At 33.9% G+C, this 17,785-nt stretch overlaps 1 protein-coding gene across 6 annotated transcripts in view; it reads right to left on the reverse strand.

Annotated features, from left to right (window-relative positions):
* LOC136030293 (protein melted-like) overlaps positions 1–2,319 on the reverse strand; it is an 89,043-nt gene extending 86,724 nt beyond the window's left edge. For 2 of the 6 annotated variants that reach the window (XM_065709163.1, XM_065709161.1), the window contains exon 1: positions 2,137–2,319. In XM_065709163.1, the coding sequence (XP_065565235.1) occupies positions 2,137–2,184 (48 nt within the window). In that variant the 5' untranslated portion in view covers positions 2,185–2,319. Of the gene's footprint in view, positions 1–2,117 lie in introns of all 6 variants that reach the window. The other 4 variants (XM_065709160.1, XM_065709162.1, XM_065709165.1 and 1 more) reach the window with 3 other exon arrangements.
* Between the last annotated feature and the right edge of the window lie 15,466 nt (positions 2,320–17,785).

A 17,785-nucleotide genomic window follows, 5' to 3' on the forward strand; every position in this document is an offset into this window, starting at 1 on the left:
CCCCCCAATATCACCAGATCCAGTTGGGATTTAAAATAAGAGCTTTGAGACACAATATCCTTCTAAAAATCAAATTTCATTGAGATCCAATCACCTATTTAAAAATACCTCATTTTTTTAATTTTTCAGAATTAACCCCCCCCCCCCCCCCCCCCAACTACCCCAAAGAGAGCGGATCCATTCTGGTTATGTCAATCATGTATCTAGAACTTGTGCTTATTTTTCCCACCAAGTTTCATCCCAATCCCTCCGCTCTATGTGTTTCCCAAGATTTTAGGTTTCAAACATAGGTTTTTCAAACATTTTCAAACATAGAGTCAAAGAGAAGTAGAAACAAGTCATCATTGATGCAAAACTTAATTTTTTATAAAGTTAAGACAGGTATTACCTTAAATAACCTTACCTTGAATTGCAGCTAGGAGTAATCTAAGGGTATTAGTAATTTTTGTTTGATGTCTTGATAAATTTACTAGTTAGAAGATAAACATGCCACTCAATGTGCATATTAACACTCTTTCCAAATAAAACAGTTGCTAACCTCACAATCTCACATATTCAACTTTGAACCCTTGAGGCAAGAACCTGTTTCTCATTTTTTCTATTAGAACTAAGACTAAAACATACAATTTGATGTAAATCTAATACTGATTTTATATTTTCACTATCATCTATCTAACATGCAAGGATTTATTATAAAAAAAATATAATAGTTTTAACAACTTATACATCTTTTAACCCTCCTATTTTCAATTTGTGAATAGTTCATGTGTGGCTTTTTTCTAGTAAAAATAAGACAAGTTACAACTTACCTTTAAGCAACAAAATCAAATTAAAAAAAAAAAAAACAATTAGAGAATGATAAAACAAAGAAACTTTAAAAAGTAAGCTACTAAAAAACTCAAGTTAGTATTAGATTTCGAATTGAATGGTATGCTTTCATTACCTTAAATCACAGCTTGGAGCAATATAAGGATTTTCTATCCTTGTGTTGCTCTAGTTAAGAAAAAAATTTGTTTGGTGTAGAGTGTGGCTTTAAGTTTTAAGATTAAAAATAAGGGTATAATTCTAGTTAATTTTACTTTACTAAGGTTTAGCTTAGGAAAATGAAACTTTCAAGGATGGGTCTACAGGCTAAAGTATGTCCCGGGAAAGATATTTTAAAGTACCCACCTCCACTCCTTCTCCCTCTAGAGGGCCCTGAAATTTGCCTACACAACAGGTCTATACCTATTGAAATTTTGACAAAACAGCATTTTACCTTAATTTTCAGTTAGGCTACTAGGTGCTTTTTCTCTGCCTTTAGTTCTGAAAATGCAATTCCCATTATTTGAGGATAACAGAAAAAACAGGAATTGCATTTTCAGAACTAAAGGCAGAAAAAAAGCAACTAGGCTAGTAACTGAAAATTAAGGTAAAATGTTGTTTTGTCAAAATTTCAATAGGTTTAGACCTGTCATGTAGGCAAATTGCAGGGCCCTCTAGAGGGAGAAGAGTGAAGGTGTGTACTTTCAAATACCTTCCTGGGACATACTTTAGCCTGTAGACCCATCCCTGAAAGTTTCATTTTCTTATCCTAAACCTTTTCCGAGATAGCAAGAAGTCAATTAACTAGAATCCTACCAAAAAAATTTCCTTTCCCTTAATTTTGATTTGTATACCCTATTTAGATGGAGGGAAGTATAGTGGAAGTAACTTAAATATGTATTAACTAGCCTAAAATTTGTCATAGGCTATAATGAAGCAATTGCATATTGGGTTAAACTTATTAACTAGCATTTAGGAGCAGAGTTTAAGAGGCTCAAAAGCCTTTCCTTAAACTTTAATTGTAGGCTACTAAAGGTTAAATCAATGAAATTCTAATAAAAATTATATTTTTACAGTTTATGCCCTTTGCAGGTTAAAGGGGTGGAGGCTCATAGGATACTTCTAAAGACCTTCCTGTCAGCTCTGGAACAATCCTTGAAGTCCTAGCCTATTCACCCAGGTTAGCTTGGCCTAAACTTTCTAAGATAGGTAAAATTCAATAATGTAGAATTTTTCCTAGTTTTAGAATTAAATTTTTCAACATAATTTTAAACCCTAGGCTAGTCTAATTAACAAATTTGTATTAAGCATACGGGAAGAAAGAAAACATGCATGGGATAGGTTTTTCAGCAGCAGAATCTCTTTTAATACATCACGCATTTCATTTGATAGTATGAGTGTTCTTTATTTTAAAAGACCATTCATTAATTTCAGTTAGTGCCTTTCCTCTGGCAGCACTAATTTGGCTTTTTTCTTTCTATATGATTTAGAGCGCGTTCCAGCTGAGACAAAAAGTAACTAAAAGTTACGGAAAAGTTACTAAAAGTAACTTTTTCCGTTCCAGCTGAGGCTATTTAGCAGCTGGAACGACAGAAAAGTTACTTCAAAGTAACTTTTTCAGTAACTTTTGCTAAAGATAGTTAAGGAGCATCTTTAGTTAAGTAACTTAACATCATTATCATCACTGCAATAATATAAAACTTTTATGATGGCTAACAAACAAAAGTTTGAAGAATTTTTTTGCAGGGAAGAGAATGGAACTGCAATTGTTCCAAGAACCAGTGATGGTAAATAATCTTATTTTGACCTTAAAATGATTTTTAATAAAAAATTCATTGGTAAAGTTCAAGCATTAGTGTGATCTGCTGGGCATATCTAGAGAAGCTTGGTTGAATAGTTTGTTGGGGATGAAGTCTTCAGGTCTTGCTTTAGGAAGCTTCTAATTAAATTCTTATAAACCTTGGACAGTTGCTAGCCTATCCAAAGTCAGTGGTAAATTGTTTTGTAGAGATGGCATAGCCTAGAGTGAGTAATAGGTCTAATTGTCCAGAAAAAAATGTATATAGTCCAAAGAAAGCTTAGTTCAATCCCACTTGACAGAAAGACACACTGTGTTACTCTGGAAGCTGATTTAAAACATTCAATGATAATTACTTAAGCTAGCCTTGGCTAGATTGAATCCTGTAATTCATTGAAGTGCTTCAAAAAACTTTGCAGTTTATTGGTAGCCTGTAACAACTTTTTAATATTAATTTATAGATACATTTGAGCCCTCCTAGCAAAGTTTCTTGTAGGCTACTCCAGGCTTGAAAACCTAAGCTTAGGAGTTTAAGGCCTGGTGTTGCTGTTATTTTGGTTGGGATAAGGGTCAATGGTGTGACTCTGTAAGTTTAGCCACAGTACACCTAGCTATAATGATTAGCCTACCTGGAGAAATTTAGAGGAAAAACTTAAGAAAAATCAATTGTTTTTTTTGCACTCAAATGAAGAATTAATGTTTTGTAACACTCCCAGCTACAGACATTGAATCAGGATATCACTTGCTGTGCAATGCTGACCATTGATCAGCATACAATTTTTTTCTTTTTTAAGTAGGCCTAACTTCTTGCTACATTAGAAAATAGGGCCGAAACTAGTAGGCTATGCAATTATGCAAAATAATGTGAAACTCAAACCCTCATGTATTGCTATCAAAATAGGAATTGAGAAGAATTCTATACATCAATGCAAAACAAGAAATCTAACCTATGCATCAATATGGTTGTTAGGTACTTGTGTGTTATTCAGAACACACTCAATAAGTAAAGTTAGGTTCTTTTGTGAAACAAACTATGATGCAATTACATTTAAATTAATATTTATATATAGAGGTGGTTAGGTTAGGTATTTGATATAATGCACCCCCCCTTCCCCTAATGTGCAAATGAGGTTTTGGAATTTAGGCTAAGAGATTGGTTAGATAAAGAGGAAATACTGAGTCCAGTACAAGTGGGATTCAGATTGACATTCACCACTATTGACCATATTTTTACTTTGGAAATATTGAGATGGAAAAATGGTTGGCTATTTGTATCTTTTTAGACCTGAGAAGTGCTTTTGATTCAGTAGATAGGAGGTTGATAATTGAAAGCCTGTTAGAAATAGGCTTGCTGTCTTGTTTTGTAGCAATAATAGCAGCTATGTATAGGAGGGTGAAGTTTGCTGTAAAGGTGAAGAGGAAATTTTCTAGACTAGTTATGTCTCATTTGGGTGTGAAAGAAGGATATATTTTTTCCCCAAAGCTCTTCTCCTTGTTTGTTAATGATTTAGACAGTTTTATGAAAAAATCTTTGGATTGGTTCAGGGTATCATGTATATTATTTGTAGATGATATAGTAGTAGTGGTGGTAATTTCAACTATTTATTCCACAGCCTTTCTGATTCAGGGGTCATTTCTAAAGAATTGGGACAAAACTTAAGATTTAGTATAAAAGGTGAGGTATTAACAAGGGGACAAACCCCCTCATATACATAATAAAAAAATATAAGAGTATAAAAGTTTGTTATGTAAGTTAATTCTTAAGTTATGTATATTTTTTACTAATAAAAACGTTTGTTAAAAATTAAAAGTTCTAGTTGCCTTTTTAAGTAGCCAAAAAATTGGAGGGCAACTAGGCCTCCTTCCCCACCCCTTATCTCTCAAAATCATCTGATCAAAACTAAGAGAAAGTCATTTAGCCAAAAAAAAATTAATATGCAAATTTCATTTTAATAATTTATGTGCAGAGAGCCAAAATCAAAAATTCATTAATTCAAAAATGTTCAGAAAATTAAATAAAAAAAACTAGTTTTTTAAACTGAAAGTAAAGAGCAATATTAAAACTTAAAACAAACAGAAATTACTCTGTATATGAAATGGGTTGTCCCCTCTGCAATTCTTTGCTCTTTATGCTAAAGTTTGATTCTTTGCCACAATTCTACTTTTTAAAACAATTAAAAGCTTTAGTGTAAAGAGTGAGGGATTGCAGATGGGACAACCCATTTCATGCATGGAGTAATTTCTGTTTATTTTAAGTTTTAATATTGCTCCTTACTTTCAGTTTAAAAAACTAGTTTTTTTTATATAATCTTTGTTTAGGGATTAAGCATAGGGAATCATGTTTGAGGAGTTAGCTTGGTAAGAGTTTATTTATGGGTGTTTCTGAATTCATAAAGTGTTTGAAAGTTTGTTTGCTTGTTTAAGTTGTTTGCAAGTTTGTTTGCTTTTTTAAGTTGTTTAGAATTAGGTGCTTGTATAAAGTTGCATGTGTTTGCTATGGCCTGCAGGCTTTTTTGCAAATAAATCTTATCTGTGACATTTTGCCTTTTTTTTTTTATCAAATAAATATAATACAGAATTTGTAGAACAGACAGAGAAGTTGAACAAATAGGCAGAACAATAAATGTGTTTTTATTCCCTTCACTGCCTGTGTCAATAGAAAAGCCAGGGATTTACTGTTTTCATTCCCTGAAAATTAGTCTTATACTTGGTTCCAAAAGTGAGATTGAATTTGTCAAAGCTTGGAGGTTTATTCCTCCTGTCTGGGGTAAGGCTGTTGCCTTACCCCATGTTCTTTACATTTCGCCGTTCTGGAAATTACTTACAAATTCGAATAAAGTAACTATAAGAAGAATATTCTTCAGGTACCTCAAGTTCCTACTTGAGATGCCATTAAGAACAAGTAATTCTTACCTAACGAGGCGGTATTCAGTACCTGACCCATTTACTGCGGTGGAAGCGTGTCTTGAAAAGTACCGTGATAGAGTAGAAGCGAGTAACCACCAGTGGACCGCCATTCTTACATAGTTGTATTATAGTTCCTTCGTGATTATTTTCATTTCAAGAAGTTTCGTTGTGTTTTGTATGTGCGTTTTCTTCTCTTTTGTTTTTTATCCGTCTTTTGTTCAATTGTGACGGGTTTTTCCAATATATTTATTATTATTATTATTATTATAATAGTTTTCCACCAGCTCATTTCAGCAAAATCATTTGTAATGAAAATATACCCTTTGCTTGGGTGGCCTGGCCTTTTCAAAAATGAAAGACAACTGCTAGTAGGCTAAGCTAGTTCTGCTTGAAATTTGCTATATGAGTTAAGGTATCACTGAGATGGATTATGTTTTTGCCGCATTTTTAACTGGATTATGAAGCCCATCTCTAAGTTGAACAAAAGATGGATTTTATCCATCTTTTGTTGGTTTCACAAGGATTTTAGTTGAACTTGAATCCTTGTGAAAATGGCCCCTAAGAAAGTTTTATAAGATATTCAAAACTTCAGGGTGAAAAATGAGTTATTAAGGAGGGGGAAGCTACCCTCATTTATGAATCATTTAAGAATTTACTGTAGCTACTAGCCCCTGACAAATCTTGGAAACACAAACTTTAGATGTCAAGTATAATAAAACAAAGATGTTATTATCCTTGACATTGCAAGTTACTCAGAATTACAATGGACACCACCAAACTAAGCATTAATGTTTGCACTAATTTGTTGTAAATTCAGAAAAGCAAGTTAATGTTTACATTCCATCAGAAATTTGTAATTTTGCAACAAGCCAACAACTGCATCCATAACCAAAGTGATAAGATGCTTATCAATGCATTTCTGAGGAAAAAAAATATTTGATGGGAGAATTTTCTGCAGAAAAAATTCTCTGCAAAGAGGAAATTCTAGCTAGGAAAAGTTATGTGATTTGATTTCCCCTCCACAATACTCTGCTCTTTATGCTACAGTTTGACTTTTTGTCTTAATTCTTTAACTCTTGAAACACAAGGGCCATTTAAATAAAATCAGAAACTTTTAAGTCCTAAAAAACTGTTTCTATGTAATATAAAGAAATAACAAATTATTGGCTTTGGGTGAAACTAATGTTACCAGATAGTACACGAGAAATTGGGCAACATCATTCTTTTCCAAATTGGGTTTTGTTTAAAATAATCTGTATTTTTCAAGAAAATCCTGACATTATGGGAATGATGGGAACCATTTTTGGAATTAACATATCAAATAGCATGAAACTTGGCAAAATACTTTACAGAATTTTCAAAACTGTAATTTTGGAGGCCAATGTTATCTATCAGTAAATTTATTAATGCCAAACCTGAAAAAATTAATTCCAAGAAATTAGAAGTTTATTGTACAAAGACAGTGATAGGTGATGTAGCCTATATGATTATTTCTGCTATTTAACCAACATTCTTTCTTGGGAAAAAAGAAAATAACTAAATGAAAACCATAAAATAGCCTAAACTCAAAAACATAGTCAAATAAAGAATATTTCAGCTATTTAACCAGCAAAACAAAATTAGCTGAATAGAAAGCATAAAACAGACCATAGCCAAAAGCCAGGAAGCAAAAAGAGACTTGTTGGTTGTACAGGCTGTCAGGTATTTAGTCAAAATGTTCCTATTGGGTTAGTTGGTCTATACATATGGTAAACTTTTTCTTCAAATATGCACATCAAAATAAAGACTCACAATTATTGTATACAAGATGATGAATAGCATCATAATTGCAGGTTACAACTATAAATGACTTTGTAGCAAAACAAAATAATATATTGTTAAATAAAATCAGAATCCTTTTTTCTTGGTCCTAAAAAACTGTTTCTATGTAATAACCACTCCAACATTCATTTATACATATACCCCACAATAGAGAAAATGGGGTAGCTAAGTAGTAATGCTATTTGGCTGTTGCTGCTAAAGTGTCAGCAGCTTTTGGAATTCTATTTAATTGTGCTATTGCCAGCTTTGGAACTTGTCCATACCTGAATATACAAGATTGTGTCTAGAAAAATAATAACTTGCAAGATTAAATTGAATATTATATTACAACTTACCACCATTTGACCCTACATCAGTATCCATTATTTCATCAATAAGCAACTGTAGAACTAAATAATGTTGTGGCATTTCTGATGTACCACTGGCAGAGTTCATTGTATGAAGATTTGAAAAAAGCTGTAAAATTGTAAAATCTAAAATTGTTTCTAGCTGAGATAATCTATTCAATTTTTGAATTTATTTGATATTTTAGGATTTTGTAAGATATCTGTTTCAATAATAGTGAGTGTTTTGAAGAGTATCAAGTATTTGAGATGAAAGGAATTCATACAAAGTCTATAGGTTCAGTTATTTTTGTTTTCTACCTATCAAAAGACAACAGTTTTTGAACAGCCATCAGAAGAGAGAAATTTCCCTTCACAGAAAAATCCTAAATCAGCCATTGAATTTTTATGCACCCATCTCTATGCTATATTTTTCATGAATTTTGGAATATTTGATGGAGGCTGTAAAAGCTTTGAATAAATCATTTTTATCTTGGACTGTGGTCTCAAAGAAAGCCTAGATTTAATTAGAAGCCAATACAGTAAACTGAAAACTGTGTTGTGACTACTCTGCTTTATAAAGGTTAAACTTGGTGAACTGAATATTTCAAATATATGTCATCTACTTTGCTCTAAATTAAATCCTACCTGCAAGTTTCTGTTTCTTTCTCTTGTTAAGTTTAGGTCATGGGCCTAATATGAGCCTGATTTGGTTATTACACAAGTTTCTGAAAATCATATTGCCCTAACAACAGAATGTTCTGTGTTCACAAATTAATGCCCAAGAAAACATTTTTAATTATCATGAAAAATTGGCATTTTTTATATAGCTTATACCTTTGATCTGATACAAGTTTAACCTATTCATAAGCAAATACTATAAAATTATGCAAATAAATAAAAAAAAAATCCATAAAAATGAAGACATGAAACCCTTACAATTTTCTATGAATAAGCTGGAATCAGTCAAGTATAAAATAAAACAAAATCCAGGACAAAACCAAAGTCTTTCTGCTATGCTAATTCACAAATGGCACTAATTTACAAAACTGTAAATGGGAGGGGGAAGGAAATGTATTTTGAAAATCTGAGGAGGGGGTTCCTTGATGGATGTACCAAAATATATATATTTCAATGAAAATTCCCAAAGTATTTTGCCAAATCTAGGGGAACTCCCTCTCATTTGATGCAGATCCATTATTAAAAAATAATTTAGTAAGCTCAAATACTTTTAAAGATAGCCTAGTGAAAAGGCTATCATTTGGAAATTTTAATTAGCCTAGTCTAAAATTCTAACCTTAATAGTTCAACCGAATGTAAGAAAAAGATAGGCTTAAGCCAAAGAGTTTCAATAATCAACACTACTGTATGCTATCTCAGACACAAATGCACTGAAATTAATATAGAAACAGGATATTTAAACCAAATCTAGGTTAATGTCCACAGATTTATTGCAAAATTAATACCTTTCCATAATGAATTTGGCATTGTTATTTATGCAGCATTCTGCTTTTCTTTTTATGAACAATGTAGGTCAATTTTATACAGTGGGTTAAATTTAAGATATAGGTTAGGCTAGCTTAATCAATCAGGAAACAATGCAGAAAAAATAATTGTGGTAAAATTCTTGTTTAGATACTTTTTGTTATCTTGACAAGAGGTTACGATATTCAAACTATACCCAAGACAAACAAGTTTAAACATGCAACTAGCCTAGAATATCCTATTCATACACCCTTAGAGTGTATCTAATTTTTTTGATTTCAAGATCAGTTCCAAAATATTCTAAGAGTTTCCTCTAATGGTTGGTGGCCTTAGCCACAATATTTACAAGGACTTATGCACAGGAAGTTATTCTAAGTTCAGACTAAATGAGTCTAAAACAAATGTTATCAAAATGTTGGTCGTAATATTTTTTTCTATCTGAATAAGACCTAAGTTACTTCAAAAGCCGTTCCTGGTGAATGTAAAATTCAAGTAACTTCTCTAGTTACTTTAAAGTTACTTGATTTTTCACCTGGAACACCCTCTTAATGAAGTTTAAATGGTGCTATCTATAGTATTATCTATATTACAGAAGAATCAAGCGTCATCTCTAAAGAGCAAAACGCTTGATGCAGGTTTTTCCTCTTTCCTCGTAACTAATAGCTACCGTCGCAAATCCATTTTGAGCTCCCAAAGTTACCCTACCGAAATGTGGCTCGATGGAAGGATGATCAATTTCATTATATAGAACACAAAAGAGGTGATGATTTCCCGATTGAAAGGGCCTCGCTTACATGCCAACTTCATGTTTACGAACGATGCTCAAGAGAGAGTTGACGAGCTTCATCTTCTCGGAATTCACTTCTTCTCAGATCTCTATTGGAAATACCATCACGATCCGGTGAGAAGAAAGCTAGAGATCATTCTTTGTTGCAAAAATCTTCTTCCGCCCAGCTCGATCATTCAATTTTACAGGTATTCCATCAAAATCATTGCCGAGAATGGATGTCCACTGAACGCTGGTGCTCTGAAATTTTTGTTGATATCAATTGAACAGATTCAGAATATGGCAATTAAGGCAGGTTTAGTCGTTCTCCGTGACTCTCTTCAGACTGGTAGTGGAATTTCTGATGCAGCAACGATGTCTGTTTTCTACAAAAACATGTATTTACCCCCTTTTCCAGTGCTTTCTTGTATTGTGATCCCATTTACCAGCCGACAAGACAGGCTCAGATTCACACAACTCGGTTCATTTATCTTCAAGATGACATGCCGAGAGCAAAGTAATTGAAAAACAGTTCTTGACATGGCACTTCTTTTTGAGCAATCTTCCTAAAAACAGTATCCGTTAAAGTTTCTCTGCCAACTTCAAAAGAAAATTTAAGAATCATCTATAACTTTGAGTTGGAGCGTTGATAAGGATTAGCAGCAAATCAGGTGTTGAAACTGCACCATGGCACCAGCAAACCTTTTTTGGGAAAATATTCATTAAAATTAATTATTGTTGTATGTTTGAGTGCCATAGTTTTTAATGGTTTAGTTCTAGGAAAACCTTTATTTTTTCTCAGCTTGTATGCTTAAAGTACGAAGGACAAATGAAAATCGACAAACATTTTTTGCTCGCTGAGCCAATTTTAGGGCTATTCACACTTGAAAACAGTCTCTAGGATTGTTCGGAGTCAAGTGAAGGTTATATTCACTGTTTTTTTTCGACTACAAAGGTGTTGTTCATAATGAGTATGCCCCGAAAGGACAGACCATAACAAAGGAGTACTGTATTGATATTTTTCGCCCTTTACGAGACGATGTACGAAGAAAAAAAGCCGAGTTTAAAGATAATGGTAGTTGAAACTGCATCACAATGGTGCACCAGCCCATTTAGCCCATGCTGTGCAGCAGTTTTCACTAAACATGATATCCCAGTTGTTTCTCAACTCCCCTAGTCACCAGACTTACCTCCAAGTAATTTTTGTTGTTCCCAAAGACAAAAAAAGCGCTCAAAGATAAATGTTTTCAAGATGTAGATGAAATAAAACAAAATGCAACCTGCATTTTCTAAAAATGACTTCCAGAGGTGTTTTCAAAAGTGGCAGGAACGTTGGAGAATATGTGTAGACTAAAGAAAAAGCATATTTTGAAGGAGATTGAATTTAAATAACTTTATCTAATAAATATGTATATATTTTTGACAGTGATAACGTTCAACTGGCTGCAAAGTCAATTTAGTCCCTTTTTTCGGTATTATCGATAGCTCGTGATGAGCTGATAAAAATATGTCATAGTAGTTTTTTCATAATTAATAGTGTCATTTATGGTATTTTGATACTGAAAAGTTAGAGATAGATTTATAATACCAACTGGATTATATAAGATATTGTTCTAAGCTTTCATCCGTCACCATGTTTACGATTGAAAAGGATAAAGTTCAACTGGCTGCAAAGTCAATTTAGTCCCTTCTTTCGATATTCTTTTCTTATTGTTGTTTTTTCAACGCTGAGGAATAGCCTTTGATCACGTGATTACTGATCGCGTTCTTCTTTGAACATAACTTTTTAAAAGCTTCGATAGGCTGACAACTTCAGCGTTTAACCGATAGCAAAGAAACGAAACCAAAGTGTTGCTCTCGCAACACTTTATTCGGCAAAGCCGGACAAAGGTTGCCGCAACACTTCACGTTGCTCAGGCAACGTAGGTCTAATTTTTACTGCAACCAGACATTTGGCAGTCACTTGAGACTTGCGGTCCCTCTAAGAACTTCTTTTATCATCTATGCTTGAATCAAGGAAACTCTAAATGCCTTAGCTCATCTCGTCCCATTGGGGACACCGGCCCGCCTTATGCCCTTTATAGTACTAATTTAAATCGTTAGAAACCGATTTGGCCTATCACTCTCTCTGTCCGACTTGCAGCCTATATAACCGCCGATCCCCTCCTTTTAACTCTTTTAGGAGGGCAAGGTAGCATAGAAAATATTTCTATTGCTACAGCTGTGATCTTCTGTGATCTTGATAGAGTATTGTTCCTCACAGGACTAATTACAATCATATTCGTCTCCTACCAATGATGACGAGATGTCTCACAAGAAGCTACTTTTCAAGGGATATATTCGGCCAAGGTTGGCATTCTCTTACGGTGGGGAATAATCCTGTTTATCACTCCCAAAATTTATTTTTTGTCTCTTTCTTTTGAGCGTTTTTTTCATGGAAGTCTGTCACCAAATATTGAGGTTGGAGCTTTGTGACCCCCGGTCGGAGTCAAGAGATTTAACCCATTCCAAGCACCTTTGCTTAATACAAGAATTCTACTGGCTTCAGGGGTTACAGTAACTTGAGCTTACCATACATTATAGAAAATAATTTTGATCAATGTCTCCAGGGACACTTACTTACTGTTCTATTGGGAGTATAGTTCTCGTTCCTCCAAGAGTTTGAGTACATAGGAGCTTATTTGACCATTGCAGATAGAATTTATGGATCTACGTTTTTCCTGGCGACAGGTTTTCACGGTCTACATATACTCATTGTTACTGTATTTCTTATAATTTGTGCACTAGGTCAGGCTGTGTTACTTTTCTCCTCAATATCACTTCGGGTTTGAGGCTGCAGCTTGATATTGGCACTTTGTTGATGCTGTGCGATTGTTTTTTTTATCTCTCTATTCGCTGGTGAGAAGAATAAAATCTTTCTAGCATAAGTATTATACTTGACTTCCATTCAAGGGATCCTGGTAGGGAAAGATGATTCTTTTAGTTTAGCTTGAGTATTTTTATTCTTGTTTTTATCATGCTGGTTCTAGGGGATTAGTTAATAAAAGTCTCTGTCGATCGTGACAAAAGTTCCCCCTTCGAATGCGGGTCTGACCCCCTAAATTCTTCTCGTACACACTTTTCCCTTCGAATTTTTGTTATTACTCTAATTTTTCTTATTTTTGACGTAGAAATTACCCTTCTTCTCCCCGTGGTGCTTCTAAATGTGTCACATCTGAAAAGCTACTTAGTCATTTTCTTTTCTTTTGTACTTATTGCCGGAGTGTTCTATGAGTGAAAAGAAGGTCCATTTAGATAGATTAGCTAATACTAGCTTTGTAAGTTTACTGATATCAGGATAATAGTTAAAAAGAACATTGGGTCTGCATCCTAAAATAGGGGTACCCCCTTCTCTCTGAGTAAAAATTGGTAATATCAAGTCCAGTTTCAACCTGAATTTAGGCCTCTTAGCCCTCATTCTTTAACAGAAGCTAATAAATAGCGCTTCACTGCTATTGAAGAGGAAGGAAATGCCCCTGATAGTAAGTATGGGCATATCAAGTTCCAGTGACCCCCTCCCAATAATGAGAAAAACTGAAGCTGCTAACTAATGCTTTCCCCTCCTAATTGCATCCCTCTCCTCCAAATATTTTTGTTCACTAAAAATAATATATATTTTCTTTCAAGGCTAATCTTATCTTTCTTTCCAGTCTGATTGTGCTTGAATAGTATCTGCCTACTACAATCTAAACAGTGCAACCGATACTATAATCTAATCACCTTGTATTTATTTTATGTTTTATTTCAAGCCCAATCTTATTTTCTTTCGAGTCTGATTTTATTCAAATACTAATGAAAAGCTAGTCTAACCTTTCCAAAAGAGTAGTTATACATGTTCAATACTGATTCTAGATTTTTGACTGCTTGACAAGGGCAAAACCAAAAAGTTTTTCAACTCATTATGGCAAGATTGATTCCTTTACAGCTGTTAGGATGAAATTCAAGATTCATCAGGATATAAGGGATAGTCGACAATGGGCAAGTCGCCATTCATGTAAAAACGTACCTTATAATCAACAAATTGTCACCCTACGCATATATGAATCAGGTTGAAGACCATACAAACATAGCTTAACACACCGTAATCCATTAAAGAAATCTACTATGGCCAAGATAAAGCCCTCTCCAGTCAAAGGGGAAACTCAATAACAGAAAATTCAAAAGCAGGAAGCAACATAGCAAGTATCTTATAACTAACATTTCACATTTGAAGAATCACATCCTTTTTTCAAAATTAATAAAATCATTTTCACAATTTGACAATAATTCAAATTTAGCCATTCCCTGGTAGCGGTTTTACGTGTCCAAATCTGGAGGTGGGGAGACAGCTTAATAGGAGTTTAAAAATATAAATAAACGAAATTTAATGCCAGATGTAAGATAAACTAGGAGGGCCCTCCCTGCACAGGCCTAGAAGCACCACTACCCTTCACATTTGAAGAATAACCCCTTTCTTTCACGATTTCATAATTCTTATTTTGTATTTCAACAATAAAACCCTTCCTGAACAAGTTCTTCATATTCTTCCTTCTAACATTTTCAATTTTCTCTTTTGTTTATTACTAGGCTGCTCATATTTCAGGAATCTTAGCAAATTTCAAATTTTTTTCCTTAAAAAAATTTGAATTCTCGGATTTTTACAGGTGAAACTTTCGCAATTCAAGAATTAGTTTTCCAAATTCCACAATTCTTCAAGTTATTTCCAAAGTAAGACAATGCAAAGACTTCACAGTTGAAGAATGGTAACAAATTTTACCCTTCATATTTTTAGAATAATACTTTTTTGTCAAAAAGTTCATCACTCTTATTTTGTTTTTTGATAATGAAACCCTTCCCTATCCAAAAATCTCAGCAAATCTTTCATTTTCTTTCATCTAGCCCTTTGAATTTTTGAACTTCTTATTTCATAATCCCTTCTTATTTCAAGAATTACAGCTTCTTTTCTATATTCCCAATTTATCAAGTTATTTTTACAACTTGGAAATATAAAGCTTTGAAATTTAAACAATCTTAACAAATTTTAGCCTTCATAACTCAAGAACAGTGTGCTTTGTTTATAATTCTTATTCCAGTTTTTCGACAAAAAACACTTCACTGTCAATGAATCTCAACAAATTTTATTTTTTCAAACCTTCAAGGACTTTGAATTTAACATTTTTTTAAAAAACTAATCTCTTCATATTTCAAGAATCTTAACAATTTTTTTCCTTCTCAAATGTCAAGAATAGTACTCTTTCTAAATTTCACATTTCTTATTTCGATTTTCTGCACTAAAACCTTTCTTATTTCAAGATTTCTTTTCCTCAGACTGAAAATCTAGTAAATTCACTATTGATTTTACTACATTAACATTGAAGTCTTTTTGAGAAAATAATCATAAATTTATCAATGAAATAAGTTATTCAGAGAAAACCGTACAGATGAGTTTCTTAGAATTATTTTTTCTTTACTTATCTTCTTCTTCTTCGTCTTTTACATAGGGGTTTCCATCGTCAACAACTAGAGATGGTAAATATCTGATTGACAATATACCCGTCTTGTAATAAAAGTTAGGTTCACACTTATTGAAGTAGAGTGTTGTCCTTCTTATTATTTCTTTTTGTGTAGTCAATGAGACTTTTTTCGTTCATATTATAAAATTGATATGTTCGAATTGTTTTTTTTTTTAACTTATGTCGCACACTAAAGACATCAAAAAATCATCACTATCTCTAACTGCTAAATAAAATGTGTTTCTTTTTTCCACTACCTTGACAGCAGTGAGGCAAACCCATACTCATTTATTATTAACACATTTGAAACGGAAACCAAGCTCCTCTTCCAGCGTAAATTGAATGTTCTCCGATATTACTCTCATAACGGGAAATGAAAACTTCGTCCAAGTTTTTCTTTTTACAATCAAGGGATTATGGCTGTTTTGCCATTACTTACATTTTCCACGGTGAAAATTTTAACGTAACAGTCATCTGCCATGAGAAACACAAATTCTATTGCTGCTGAGTTTACAATCCTTTTACTTGGATGGGATGTATCTATTTAGTATACACGGGTTACAAAAACGACAATTGTTATCAATATATCAGGAATCGTGTAATTTTCATCGGACCAACTTCTCAATTTATACAAATACAGAGGACAAATACCGAACAAGGTTACTACTCAATTCCAGATTTAAAAATAATCGACACATACAAGACAAAAAACGTTTTAAACTCATTATGCTGAATTTTAATCCTCTTGAGTCAATACAGGAAACTCAACAAAGAAAAATCTGCACACATATGCGAAAACACTTTAAACACTTGTCAAATGGTTTTTCAAATCAATCCAGAACCTTAAACTGATTTATTGTTCTTATATAAGACCCTGTATTGAATATGCTTGTCCTGTCTGGCACCCTGGGTTGACCAAAGACCAATGTTCTAAAATTGAAAGCATTCAAAAAAGAGCAATACAAATTATACTGGGGACATCCCCAGTTTAATACTAGACATGATGAAGGTTTGGCTAGACTTAAACTTACTGCATTGGAATCACGACATCACATCCTCACCATGAACTTTGGTCACAAATGCCCAATCCTTCCAAATACAAGACTTAACCAGATTGAACCTAATCGGATTACTTTTTGTACTGTATTGTGTTAGATTGCGCAATTAACTTTTGGACTTAAGTGTGAGGGATTGCTCACTTCATACAAAGTGAGTTATTATTAGTGTATAATTGAATATATTGGTGTTATCGCTGATTAAAAACTGTGATTAAGACTGATTAACAGTTTGTGAATCTGCAGTATCTCGTCGGAATAAATGACGGGAAAAAAGCCCCTAAGGCTACCACCCGAGAAGGATACTCCCACTGAAACCCTTAGCCGGTCGCCATTCCAACCTACCTATAAAACTCTTCCTAGAACCCCCCCAACTACGCGATCCAAAACTGTTAGCCACCTGTTAGGAATTCAGGCCTTAGCCGAAACTAACTCTAATGAAAGAGGTGAGACGCCTGGCAAAAAAAGGAAAAAGGATGGAGCTCGTTCACCAACGATAGTGCAACCCCTCTCTTCAAGTGCCCCAGAAACAAGTGCTAACGATCACCCCAATTATTATACTGTCTCAATCAAGAAAACCAATGACCAACCCTTTTCAAAAGATCGAATAATGCAAATTAGGAAAGCTGTCTTTCTGATCACCAAGGTGAATTTTGAACTTAGTTGCCATGTTCCCGAATTGTGTTTGCATGCGTTGGGAAGTTTCCCGTGTCAAAATTGCATGATTCCCAATAGATTTTATAGCAAGTATCGTTTAAACTACAATGAAAGTGAAAAATGTGAAAGTGAAAGTGAGGGGAAACCGCAAAACAGTGCCCAAAAAGGGGCGAGAAACGGACCGAGAAAAATTCCCCAGCCATTTCTTAAGCAAGGGATTGCAGTAGGAGGGGTGAGGTGTATTCGTACCTACGTAGAACCTACTCTTTTTTTTGTTTACCCCAAATCCTAAGTAGAGCTTCCAATCTCTTTTTTCCGACCTTGAATCCTATGTAGATGCTCCACTCTCTTTCTTATAGGTATATAAAAAAAACAAGCTGCCTAAGTAAAGAATCAGAAATAGCGATGTGGGCACAATATTTTTTTTTGGGGGGGGGGAGGGGGGGGGTGGTGGTTTCAAACCAGGGCAGTTCGTATCAAAGAACTTCTTCATAGAAACTTCGAAGTGTTTATTCGACTCGAAATTCAAAGGGCTAGTGCTCTTTTTAATAGTCGAAAGGGATTGGAGGGCAAATAACCCCCCTATAACGCCCACCATTTGCCAAAACCCATCCAATTAAAATTTTGAGACAGCCATT

The sequence above is a fragment of the Artemia franciscana genome, chromosome 8 (genome assembly GCF_032884065.1).
Source record: "Artemia franciscana chromosome 8, ASM3288406v1, whole genome shotgun sequence".
NCBI classification, from domain to species: domain Eukaryota; kingdom Metazoa; phylum Arthropoda; class Branchiopoda; order Anostraca; family Artemiidae; genus Artemia; species Artemia franciscana.